Source organism: Ochotona princeps, chromosome 5 (assembly GCF_030435755.1).
Source record: "Ochotona princeps isolate mOchPri1 chromosome 5, mOchPri1.hap1, whole genome shotgun sequence".
Lineage (NCBI taxonomy): Eukaryota > Metazoa > Chordata > Mammalia > Lagomorpha > Ochotonidae > Ochotona > Ochotona princeps.
In genome coordinates this window covers 11,962,020-11,975,196 of record NC_080836.1, presented here as the reverse complement: position 1 = coordinate 11,975,196, position 13,177 = coordinate 11,962,020, and the positions used below count along the sequence as shown (strand labels likewise).

General features: G+C 41.1%; 1 protein-coding gene across 4 annotated transcripts in view; it reads left to right on the top strand.

Annotated features, from left to right (window-relative positions):
* The window catches only part of PTPN4 (protein tyrosine phosphatase non-receptor type 4), a 176,368-nt gene that overhangs the window by 145,385 nt on the left and 17,806 nt on the right, over positions 1-13,177 (top strand). For all 4 annotated transcript variants that reach the window (XM_058664392.1, XM_058664390.1, XM_058664391.1 and 1 more), the window contains 5 exons: positions 530-686; positions 7,031-7,197; positions 8,132-8,222; positions 8,303-8,364; positions 11,511-11,657. In XM_058664392.1, the coding sequence (XP_058520375.1) occupies positions 530-686; positions 7,031-7,197; positions 8,132-8,222; positions 8,303-8,364; positions 11,511-11,657 (624 nt within the window). The remainder of the gene's footprint in view (positions 1-529; positions 687-7,030; positions 7,198-8,131; positions 8,223-8,302; positions 8,365-11,510; positions 11,658-13,177) is intronic.

Here is a 13,177-nt window from a genome sequence, read left to right as displayed (position 1 = left end):
GGTACCTACCTGATCATCATATGCGTCTATCATTTATGTAGTCATTGACCTGGAGGGTTGGCTGTAAAGCTTTAGTTAATACATCTGGGAAACTAAAATTTCAATTTTTTGTTGAGTGACTGATGTTACTTCAACTATGGTCATTGAAATTTGTATCTAAACAGTGCAGAGTGAGAGGGCTTCCTGAAGCTGTGTCATCAGTCTTACTTGTATGTTTGCACATGTATATTGTCAGGAAAGAATTTCATGAATAAAAAGAGAAAGATAATGCCTTCCTGGGAAAGCTGGATTTCTACTTTTTTAAAAAATTATTTTTTGTTATTTTTTTATTACACAGTTCCATAGGCCCTGGGATTTTCTGTCCCCCTACCCTGGATTTCTACTTCTTAAAAATAGGTGAATGAATGACTAGATGCTTCTCTATACACAGTTTTCGTTCTGCAGCTGTAGAATGTATAAGAATGTGTTTCTGTGCTTACTTTGAGAAAACTGCATACAGTGCTATAACCTCTGCTGCATTACGTTTCAGGCTGACCTCTGTGTCCCTCGATTGAATGAAGGGGACCAAGTTGTACTAATCAATGGTCGGGACATTGCAGAACACACTCATGATCAGGTGGTGCTGTTCATTAAAGCTAGCTGTGAGAGACATTCTGGGGAACTCGTGCTTCTTGTGAGACCTAATGGTAAGTGCTGTTCGTACCCAACACGGCATATTTCTTATAGCTCAAGACTGTTTATTACTGACCACGGGAGCCAGAGCCTTTAAAATGTAAGTCATACCCAAGTATCTTGTTAGAGTTACAAGCCAGTCTAGATTATCCTAAAATCTGCCAAGATCAGCAAAATTATATTTCAACACAACAAATGGCTAAATACTAAAATGAAATAGACACGAGACAGCTGAATGGTACCTTATAGCCATTTTAAGGTATATAGCAGCCGGTCCTGAATATAAACTAAAATTGAAATGTCAATGAGCTAATCATAGGTTGTGGTTAGGACTTGCTTTTTTCTTTTTTTTTTTAACATACTGGTTACTCAAAACCATGTCAATTCCATAATATTGCAAATTGCTGTTGATGTTATATTGGGACTCTTAATTGACTGGGATGATATTCTACCAGCTCTAACTTCAGACCAGAAATGGTCTCCCCAAGAAACTGTTCAACCCATCTGGACAATAAGTAGCTGGACTCTATGCTTGGTATATGTTTGCAAGGAAAGAATCTTGATTGAATTTGAACTGTAATACTGCATCAAGGTGGAGGAATCCGCCAGGGGGAGGGGAGTGGGAGGGGTGGGGTGATTCCCAGAGCCTATGAAACTGTCACATAATGAAAAATAACTAATAAAAAAAATGTAAGTCATACCAAAGGAGATGAAATCCACCTGCAGAGATAGCTGCCCTCACGTGTTCATTGCAGCTTAATGGAAACCAGTGTGTGTCCATCCCATGATACTAGATCAAGAAAATGTAGTCCATACAGACAACAGAATATCTCTTAGCATTAAAAAAGTGTGACATTTCCTCATTTGCAACAACATGGTTGGAAATGAAAGTTACTGTGTTAAATGAAATAAGCCCAGTACAGAAAGATGAATATCTGGCAGGCATTGTGGCATCCACTCCCAATTCAGCTTCTTGCTAATGTTCCTGGGATAGCAGTAGAAGATGGCCCAAGTACTTGGGCCCCTGCACCTACCTGGTAAGAAACTTGGAATTGCACACTACTGGCTTAGATTGACCTGGTCGCAGCCTTTTGCAACCATTTGGAAAGTGAACCAGTAGGTGAAAGATTGCTCAATCTTTGAAATAAATAAAAGAAAAATTTTTCAAAAATTAAATATTACATGATTTCATTCACATGTACAAGCTTAATAAAAATCTCGTAGAAGTTGATGGTGATTGGCCCGGCACAGTGGATCAGTGGCCTTGCACATGCTGGGGTCCATATGGATGCTGGTTCATGTCCTGGCTGCTCCTTTCCCATCCTGCTTGTTGCCTGGGAAGGCAGTTAAGGATGGCCCAAAACTTGGGACCCTGCACCTATGTGGAGGACCTGGAAGAACCTCCTAGCTCCTGGCTTCAGATCAGCTTAGCTCAGGCCATTGCGGCCACTTGGGGCGTGAACCAACAGATGGATCTTTCTCTCTGTCTCTCTTCTCTGTAAACCTGCATTTCCAATACAAATTTTAAAAATAAATAAAAAGTTGATGTGGTTGTCAGATGCTGGGGAGTAAAGTGGGGCAGAAGGGCTAGGAATAGGGTAATTGATGAGTACAGGTTCTAGCTAGGAAGTAGGAAGTTCTGGGGTTCTGCACAGTAACAATTGATAATCTGTATTTTTCTCTTAATGAAAAATTGATAGCATTTTAAATATTTTCGCTTAAATATTAAATACTAAGAACAAATGTATTTTCTTTTTTTTTTAAGATTAATTTATTTTATTACAAAGTCAGATATACAGAGAGGAGGAGAGACAGAGAGGAAGATCTTCCGTCCGATGATTCACTCCCCAAGTGAGCCGCAACGGGCCGGTGCGCACCGATCCGAAGCCGGAACCTGCAACCTCCTCCAGGTCTCCCACGTGGGTGTAGGGTCCCAATGCATTGGGCCGTCCTCGACTGCTTTCCCAGGCCACAAGCAGGGAGCTGGATGGGAAGTGGAGCTGCCGGGACTAGAACCGGCACCCATATGGGATCCCGGGGCTTTCAAGGCGAGGACTTTAGCCGCTAGGCCACGGTGCTGGGCCCCAAATGTATTTTCTCATCGAATATTATGTAGTATGTTTTTGAATGTAAGTCATGTCAGTATTCTGCTCAAAGTACAATGACTTCCATTCACACAGGGAGTAGAATCTTAACTCTTGGTCCCCTTTCCTTCTACTCAGCTTTGCTCACTCTCTGTTCTACATTGGTTGTTGGTGTTCCTCAAATGTTCCAGCCTTATCTACCTCACTGTCTTTGTACTTGCTGTTTCCTCATCTGGTACATCCTAGATTTTCATATGCCTTGTACATTTGCTTCATTTATGTCCCTGCTAAAGGCTCATTCTAAGAACGGATTTCCCTTCTCCTGACCTCATAGCTTAAAAGATCTTCTTCTCCCTGTTGTTGTGGCAGTAGTAATAACATACTTGCTGAATGAGTGAGTAAATTTTGAGCTCTGGTGAATCTCACCTATGTTTTCAGTAGATGATGTCCTCTGACCTGATTGTGTCATTGCTTGCCCTGTCATGTCTGAACAGCTGCCTTGACAATTCATAACGTTAAACGTTAAACAGCAGTAGCTCTGGCGTCTTTGATGATTGCAGGAATTTTCTCCACAACCACCTCAAGAGCATCTTTCTGGGGACTCCCCGGTGTCACCTGGAGCTGCTCACCCCAGTTCCAGCTGTTAGTTGAGCTGAAAATGCATGTTGACTCAAGCCTGTTGTTTTTTCTTCTCTAAATTTGTAAAATGCGGAGTAAGCCCTCTTCCTTCACTGGTTTAATCATACCTGGTTTCACCAGAGGCCCCCTCCCTTCTCCATTGTATGGGTCCCAGAGCCCATGCTCATGTGTCCTAATGTTCACATTCCACAATACTGTCTGTTCTACCTAAGGAAAAACTATCTATATGGCAGCCTTAGGCATATTCTTCTAGTTTTGTTGTGGAGAGTATACTGTTAATCATGGTTTTAGCCACAAAGTAATTCATAGCTACTGTCATGTTGTTACTTGCTAGGTACCACAGGAAAGTGACATGTAATTAGAAGTCTACCTAATGCACCACCACAACCAATCCAACAGATTTTTAAAGAATTTTTTTGTTTTTGCATTCAGAAACAAGCAAGAAAAATTGTATCTCTTGGGTACAAGCACACATTTTCATTTTATCTTTGTGTTAAAAAAAAATACAAATTCTGTTTTAACTTTTCAAGGAATTTGTTCTTAAGACTTGATACTAGGGTGATTGGTTGAGAACTATGTGTTTTCTGTTACAGAAAGCAACAAACATTTTGTACCAAAAATAATTTCTCTCAATTTCACGTATTTTATCTTGGTAAAAGAAATAAGCATTAAAAGTTTTTATGCACCTGTACTTTCTTGTATATTCTGATTAAATCCTTACTGCCTTCCAACATGTTGAATAAATTATCCTCATTTTAGAATTGAAGCCATGTTGATACCAGAAGTTTAATTTTCTTTTTTAAAAAAAAAATATTTATTTTTATTACAAAGTCAAATGTACAGAGGGGAAGAGAGGCAGAGAGGAAGATCTTCCATCTGATGATTCACTCCCCAAGTGACCGCAATGGTGGGTGCTGCGCCGATCTGAAGCCCGGAACCAGGAACCTCTTCCGGGTCTCCCTTGTGGGTGCAGAGTCCCAAGACTTTGAGCCGTCCTCGACTGCTTTCCCAGGCCACAAGCAGGGAGCTGGATGGGAAGTGGAGCTGCCGGGATTAGAACCAGCACCCATATGGGATCCCGGCGCATTCAAGGCAAGGACTTTAGCCGCTAGGCCACGCCGCCGGGCCCCCAAAGTTTAATTTTCATCTCACAGGTTCATGACCAATATTGAGCTGGAACTTATTAAAAAAAAAAAAAAGCCTGTCCTTTTAGCCATACCAGATTTTCTTGTTGCAGTTAAAATTAGGAGAGGAACTCACTGGGTGCCTCCTTTCTGCAAAAGATATTCCTGAAGTTATGGTTGAGTCAACATCTGAACCACAACCTCTGTTACTTTGTTTCTTCAACAGAGCATCATCATACCTTTTGTCTTTTCATCTTTCAATTAAGAAAGTTTTTATCCAAAACACGCATGTCAGGAGGAAGCAAACCTCTAAGACGTTGCTTGGTTGTCCGTCAAACACATCTGAGGCTGCTTGCTGGACTGTCCTCCCAAGGGCGGGTAGAGGGTGTGTGTACCCATGGTTGTCAGTGTGGCAAAGAGCAGTTTTCAGAGGAGGCATGTAGATTGAGCTCACAATTGGCCTTGGATGTACACTTCAATGCTTATAGATTCCAGTGTTAAAAACAAAAAAAACATGTAGTTGGGACCCGGCCCGATAGCCTAGTGGCTGGAGTCCTCGCGTTGCCTGCACCAGGATCTAATATGGGCACAGATTCGTGTCCCAGTAATCCCGCTTTCCATCCAGCTTCCTACCTGTGGCCTGGGAAAGCAGTCAAGAACAGCACAAGGCCTTGGGACCCTGCACCTGGGTGGGAGAACTGGAAGAGGCTCCTGGCTCCTGGCTTCAGATTGGTTCAGATCCAGTTGTTGTAGCCACTTGAGCAATGAACTAGCAGACAAAAGATCTTCCTCTCTGTATATCTGACTTTCCAATAAGAATAAATAAATCTTTTTAAAAAATGTAGCTGACAGGCCCAACACAGTAGCCTAGCAGCTAAAACCCTTGCTTTGCACATGCCAGGATCCCATACGGGCACTGGTTCTAATCCCAATGGCCCTGCTTCCCATCCAATTCCCTGCTTGTGGCCTGGGAAGGCAGTTGAGGATGGCACAAAGCCTTGGGACCCTGCACCCAGGTGGGAGACTCGGAAGTGGCTCTGGACTGCTGGCTTCGGATCAGTGCAGCTCCGGCTGTTGGGGCCACTGGGGAAGTGAGTCATCAGACAGAGGATATTCCTCTCTGTTTCTGCTCTTCTCTGTGTATCTGACTTTCCAATAAAGATAAATACATATTTTTTACAAATGTAGCTGACAAGATGTAAAATTGGGGGCCAGCAGTATGAGTTAAGTTGAAACTTAAAATGTTGACAGCCCATATTTGAGTGCCAGGTCGAGTCCCTTCTACCTCACTTCCTATCCAGCCCATCAATGAGCCTGGGAAGATAGCAAATCCTGCCCCAAGTGATTGGACCCTTCCCTGAATGGAGTTCCAGTCTCCTGGCTTCAACCTACCTCAGCCCAGGCTGTTACAGCCATGTGAGGAGGGGACATTTAGCTGGAAGATCTCTGTCTTTCTCTCCCTCTTTCCCTCCCACTCCTCCTGTGTCTTTTTCTCACTTGTTTTAAAATAATAAATCTTAATAAATAAATAAAAGGGTACCCAGCGCAGTAGCCTAGCGGCTAAAGTCTTTGCCTTGCATGCTCCTGGATCCCATATGGGTACCAGTTATTATGCAGCAGCTCTGCTTCCCATCCAGCCTCCTGCTTGTGGCCTGGGAAAGCAGTTGAGGACGGCCCAAAGCCTTGGGTTCCTGCACCCACGTGGGAGACTCGGAAGAGGCTCCGGACTCCTGACTTTGGATCGGCTCATCTCTGGCCGTTGCGGCTAACTTGGGGAGTGAATCATCGGGTGGAAGATCTTCCTCTCTGTTTCTCTTCCTCTCTGTATATCTGACTTTGCAATTTTAAAAAAATATTTTCAAATATATGAATCTATGGTTGGGCTTTCCTTACATTACTCTTTTTTTTTTTTTACAAACTATTAACAAATATATTTATTATGGTGGCATTCTCCCCTACTATATACACCTTGTTAGCAAGTAGTATCCCATTTAGTTCCAGGTGGACCACTGAACAGGTAATCAAATAGTTTTACCCATTGAGAGAAAAATACTCTTGACAGAGAATTGTGGGCTAAAATTCTCATTTGAAACCTGGCTTCCCAGAGTACTTTGTAGACATTCCCACTTGAAGTAAGGAGGATAGAGCATTTCTTAGTTAGCATGTTTGATTTACTTCCAGTTCTTCATATTTAGCTATTTTGCCTATAAGCGCCTATTGGTCCCCTTACCGGAGGTCCAGCAGATCAAGGGCGGGTTTATTCAGAGATGACTTTCAGTAGCTGCTCTGAATGTGTCTGCATGTTATAGACAGGCTCGGTCATAGGGCCAAGAAGCTTTTTTACCTCAGCCGTTCTCTTTATCCCTGCTTAGCACCATCCCCACCCCCAGACTAGAATCTACTACAGTTATTCATAAATTAATTATTTTCTGAGATAGAATTGATGAATGTTATCTGACAAATTCCTGTGGTGAATCCCACATGTTTCTGTTTTATTTTATTTTATTTTAGCTGTATATGATGTAGTGGAAGAAAAGCTGGAAAACGAGCCAGACTTCCAGTACATTCCTGAGAAAGCCCCACTGGATAGTGGCCATCAGGATGACCATTCCCTCCGTGAGTCGATGATTCAGCTAGCTGAGGGGCTTCTCACTGGAACAGTCCTGACACAATTTGATGTAAGCAACACTGTTACTGTGGAGAGAGGGTGTTTGCCTTTGTTTTCTCCAGTTAGTCTCTGGGTTTCTTAGCTACCTAATCTGTGCATTACAACATATAAACTAAAGTGATATACTGAGAAGTTTAACATCAATGTTCTGAAATGCATAGTTTTTAAAATTGCTCCAAAAGTACTATGCCAATAAGTGTCTTAAAGCAAATTAAGGAATTTTACATGTTGTCATCAAATTAATATTTTTTCCTGTTTAAATAGCTGTTTTTATTAAAGGGAACAGACAAGGGTAGGCTGTTTAAGACTTGAAAGTCCTGATTTATACTTTGTCATCTGTAATCTGTAATTTTTGTCAGTTTCCAAAAACTGTCAGACAAATCACCATACTAGAAGAATGAAATATTTCTTGAATACTTATAATCTGCATTTTGACCACAAATCATACAGTAGATTTCAAAGTGTTTTATTTCAATTATGTGCACTTAATTTAACTTAAATTATTTTTAACAATTTTTTAAAATGTCCATCATTAATGTTTGTTGCTCTGAAGTATATGGCATTATATATAAGTTTTCATATGGCATTATATGTAAGTATTTTGGACATATGCCTAAAAAGTTCTTTCCTCTTACTATGTGAGCACCTCCAAACTAAATGAAAACCAAAAAGTTTGTTCAGGCTTGCTGTTTAGAACCTGGGGGGCACATCCACAGCAAGCCAAATTGTTTTCACTTTGCTTTATCATTTTGCAAAACATAATACATAATTAATACCAGAAACTACAGACTTCATCTTTGCAAGCATGGTCCAATAATCTGCTAACTGGAGGTACATCATTGTGTAGATGAAGTGTTCAAAGGAAAAAATCTGTTTCCTGTCAGGGTAGAAACAGGTCTAAAAAACAAAACAGAAATTGTTGATGGTTTGCTTTCTTCTTTTAGCAACTATATCGGAAAAAACCTGGAATGACAATGACTTGTGCCAAATTACCTCAGAACATTTCCAAAAATAGATACAGAGATATTTCGCCTTGTAAGTATCTGTTCTGTTTTGTTAGATTTTATGTTTTTACCATAACTTTATTAACACATTGCTGTTTTAAATTTTTTCAGATGATGCTACACGGGTTATTTTAAAAGGTAGTGAAGACTACATCAATGCAAACTATATAAATGTAAGTTTCTTTTATTATGTATTTTTGTTAAAAGCCTAATATAATATTAAAACTTTCAAATATTTTTAAAAAACTATAAAAATCATACTAAAGAAAATAAGAGATTGGTACCTGATAGCCTAGTGGCTAATCCTCCCCTTGCATGTATTGGAATCCCATATGGGCACCTGTTCGTGCTCTGGCTGGTCCACTTCCCTTCCAGCTCCCTGCTTGTGGTCCTGGAAAGCAGTAGAGGATGGCCAAAGCCTTGGGACCCTGCAGTTGCATGGAAGAACACGAAGAAGCTCCTAGCTTCAGATTGGCTCAGTTCTGTCCATTGCGGCCGCTTGGTCGCAAAAGCCAAGCTGGAGCCAGGAACTCCATCTGGGTCTCCAGCGTGTGTGGTAAGAACTTATGTACTTGGGCCACATCCACTGCCTGCCAGGCACAGTGGTAGGAAGTAGGATCAGAAGGACGGAGTAGCCACTCTGATTTGCATTGCAGGTCCTCCAAATAGCACTCACTGCATTATACTAGTACATCAGCCCCTGGGACCAGCTTTAAGAGTTCTCAAGAATTGGTCCATGCTGTTTCAGCTAAGATCTCTCTCCCCAAATTATTTTCTAAACAAAATATCTCACTTCTAAATACAATCAGTCTTCAGTATTTCAGATAGTTCTAGAAAGTCTTTGAACACTGAGTCAGCAAATACTGAGTGATTGCTTTTTGGGGAGATACAGATTTGGTTCCTACAAGCCACTATTCACAATGTTTTCATCAACTGATCAGTACAAAACTTTATTTCTGTTTAAAGTGCATTTACTTAACATACAATGTATTGCTGAGTCATTGACCAGTAGCACTGACACTCATGTTTATTTAGCCCAATAAAACACCTCACAGCCTTATGCCTAGGAACACTAGCTAGTACTTTAGCACTACACTTGGGTGCATTATAGCAGTACGTCACCAGCAGAAAGCACAAAAGTGTGAAAACAAAGCACTGTATAGAGCATAAAACATAGACTTGTTTAAAGTGCAGAAGCTGGAAAAGGAAGGCATGAGGTCTCCTTGTTTGTCCTCCACTGGAAGTCAGGTTCTCAGCTCTTTCCCTACTCCTTAGCACATCTCCAGTGACCATGGAAGTTCCACAGCTGTTTGGGGGTTGCGGAAAAATCCTAACAAGTAGTCAGATTTGTAAACACAGTGGCTGTGGCATAACTCCTTCCTTCAGTGCATACCATGATATATATTTTTTGAAGTACAATATATTAAGAACAGTTAGGCAGAAAATTCCAAGCAGTTACATGAAATAAAAATGAAGAGTGGAGTTTTTATTTTTGCCTCTGAGATTGAAGGATCAATATGCTCTGGGAACTAAAATTCTAATTTCATTTCCTTCCCAAGTAGCCGGAGGACAAGTATCCTGTAATCAGCATATTGATATTCAGCAGCAAACTATAGATACTTCAACGAAGTAGGACTAATAAAGTCAATGAATATTAGATTTTACTGTCACATGAACCCAGTCAGATCAAGTTTACTAAATAAAGAAACACCTCGAGCATTTCAGGGCATTTGGATCATATTTCAGAATTACATAAACAAGCATTTTTTTCTTTATTCTTGATAGAAGTATAAATTGGTGGTACCTTCTTGGAGGTTGCTACCATCTGTCCAGCCAGGCCCACCCTCAGCCCTGGTTCTCATTTTCACAGGTGGGAGCTGCAGCCCATCAGAAGGGTACCTGTAGTTTCCTTAGTCGGTTCTCTCTCAGCCCCAGATCTTGCACTTTCCGGGTGGTACTGCTGTCTAGCCTGACAGGATTTGTCCCCAGTCCCTGCACTTGCCAGCTGATGCTACTACAAAGCCCAACCAGCTTGCATTTTACTCTGGCCCATGCGTGCATCAGTGGATACGATCGCTTAGCCCAGCCTGGCTCTCCCCCTAACCCAGCTCACATGCAGGCCAATGGGTGTTGTAGCCCTGCACGGCCTGGTCTGCCCAGGTTCCACTTCTCCGGCCGAGGAGCCCAGCAGGGGACCCCATGCCTCACTACCGGCCTTCCCCACCTTCCTTACCATCCCTGGGGTCTTACATGTTCTGCTGGGGGCTCGCCTCACCTCGGCATTTGCCAGCTGGTGCTGCAGTCTGGCCTAGCCCTGCCTGCCCCCAGTTCAGCTCGTGCTGTCAGGTACTGCAGCTTAGCTCACTCTGGACTGCCCCTAGACCTGGCTCAAATGTGAACTATAAAGCTGTTCTTAAAACCTTAATAAATGTTTTGGAATCTATTTGTATTTAAATAACTTTTTTCACTAATTGAAAGATATTTAACTGTGCGACAACGCCAAGGAATTTCTTACACAGATTAAATAGGAAACGTGGGGTAGGCATTTGATGCAGCAGTTACGGTACTACTGAAGATGCCCACTTTGGTATCAAAGTACCTGGGTTTGAGTCTCAGCTTCACTTCCGATTCCAGCTTCTTACTGATGCAAACTCTAGGAAGCAGCAGTGACAGTTGAAGTAGTTCATTCCCTGATACCTACTTGGGAGAACCAAATTTCTAGGCTCCCCACTTCAGCGTGTTCCAGCCCTAGCTGTTGGCACGTAAAGAGTGAACCAGGGATTTTCTTTATCTCTCTGCCTTTTAAATAAATGAAAGGTTTAAAAATTTATTAAAATGAAATCATTGGGGACAGCACTGTGGCTCAATTAGCTAATCCACCACCTTCAAGTGCCAGCATCCCATACGTGCACCAGTTCTTGTCCCAGCTGCTCCACCTCTGATGCAGCTCCCTGCTTATGGCCTGCGAAGGCATTAGAGGATAACCCAAGTCCTTGGGACGATGCACCCGTGTGGGAAACCTGGAGGAGGCTCTTGGTTCCTGGCTTCAGATCACCGTAGCTCCAGCCGTTGCAGCCGTTTTGGGAGTGAGCCAGCGGATAGAGGATCTTTGTTTCTCCTTCTCTCTGTAAATCTGCCTTTCTAATAAAAATAGATAAATCTTTTTAAAAAGAAATAATTGATAACGGTTGTTTTACTGACTATAGTTTATTAGAGTTAGATGTCTTCCATTTGTCAATTAATGAATGGTTTTTACATTCATGATCATGATATAAAACAGCAATGCAATAGATTTCACGTTTGTATCTCCGCCTTTCAGATGGAAATTCCTTCTTCGAGCATTATCAATCAATACATTGCTTGCCAAGGGCCTCTACCACACACTTGTACAGATTTTTGGCAGATGACTTGGGAACAAGGCTCTTCCATGGTTGTAATGTTGACCACACAAGTGGAACGTGGCAGAGTAAGTTGTACTTGAATTTTACACATCGAACCTCATTCAGACTGCATTGAATATAGAGTAAAGATATTTGTGTTAGTGTAGTCTTATAATTTTTTAAACTACTTTTCTTCTGGTCTCCTGATTTCAGTCATCATGATTAAATGCATATAGCTTTGACTAACTCATAATAAATATGAATTAAGTGCTAGCTATGTTGTTGTATTATTTAAAAGGATTGATGGACGTATACAGGGGCAGGTGTTATGGCTAGCCTATTGGGACACATACCTGGATCTCTGAGTTGCTTCCCGTCTGGCTTTCTGCTAACATCCACTCTGGATGCAGCAGATGAAGGCTCCTGTGTCTGCATCTTGCCATCCACATGGGAACCCCACATTGCATTTCCAGCCTCTTGGTTTCACCCTAACTTGGCCCCTAATGTTGCAGGCATTTGGAGAGTAAACTAGCAAATGCAAAATCAATTCATGTGTGTGTGTGTTTCTTTTGCCCTGCCTTTCAAATTTAAAATATATAAATTAATTTTCATTTTATTTTTCATGCACTTTTTATACTACTCTACTTTGCTTATCTAGATTATGTATAAAGAACTCTTACAAACAACTCAACTTAAAAATGGACAGAAGATCTAAGTAGGCAGTACACAGAGATATGCCACTCAAAATCCAGTAGAACGCCAGAAGGGAAAGGGTAGATAATGAAGTGTGGGTGATTTGGAGAAAAACAGAACCATCTACACTGAGTTCGTGAATAGTGTGGCCACTGTTGAAAACAGTGTTACAGTTCCTTAAAACGCTTAAACATACTAAACCTGTTTCGGGAATATACCTAAGAGAACTGAAAACCTACCCTCATACTATTTGTACACAACCATTCAATCCTACAATATTTTAATGTTAAAAAAGGGAAATAACTCAAATGTACCAACTAAAATGTTGCATATTCTTACAATTAACTATGGTGTGGCAATAAACAGAATGAAATATTGATATATGCTTCAGCACGAGTAATCCTAGAAAACATGCCAACTGAAAGACAAAAAAGGGCACATATTACATAATTTCGTTTATATGAAGTATTCACAATAATCAGATCTGTAGGCCCAGAAAATAAATTGGTGGTTGTTTAAGAAGTTGAGGGAAGAGGAATGAGACTTGGTAAAATATACAGTGACTGTTAGTGCGTATAGGGTTTCTTTTGGTTGTTGTAAAAATGTTCTAAATAGGATTTTGGTGATGATTTCAAAGCTCTTCAACAACGGAAACAATTGTGTACTTTAAGTGACTGAGCCATATAGTACATAATTATGTGTGATTAAAGCTGTTAAAAAATCTTAAAAAATTAATCAGAGTATTTTTAATCTATAAACGTACCTATGGATAGTTGTGGTATGTGGGTTAAGCTGCACTTAGAATGCCAGTGTGCCATATCAAAGTGCAGTTTTGAGTCCTGATTCCTCTGCTTCCAATCCATCTTCCTGCTGAAGTGCACTTAGGGCCCAAGTGCTTGGGTCTCTGCCAACC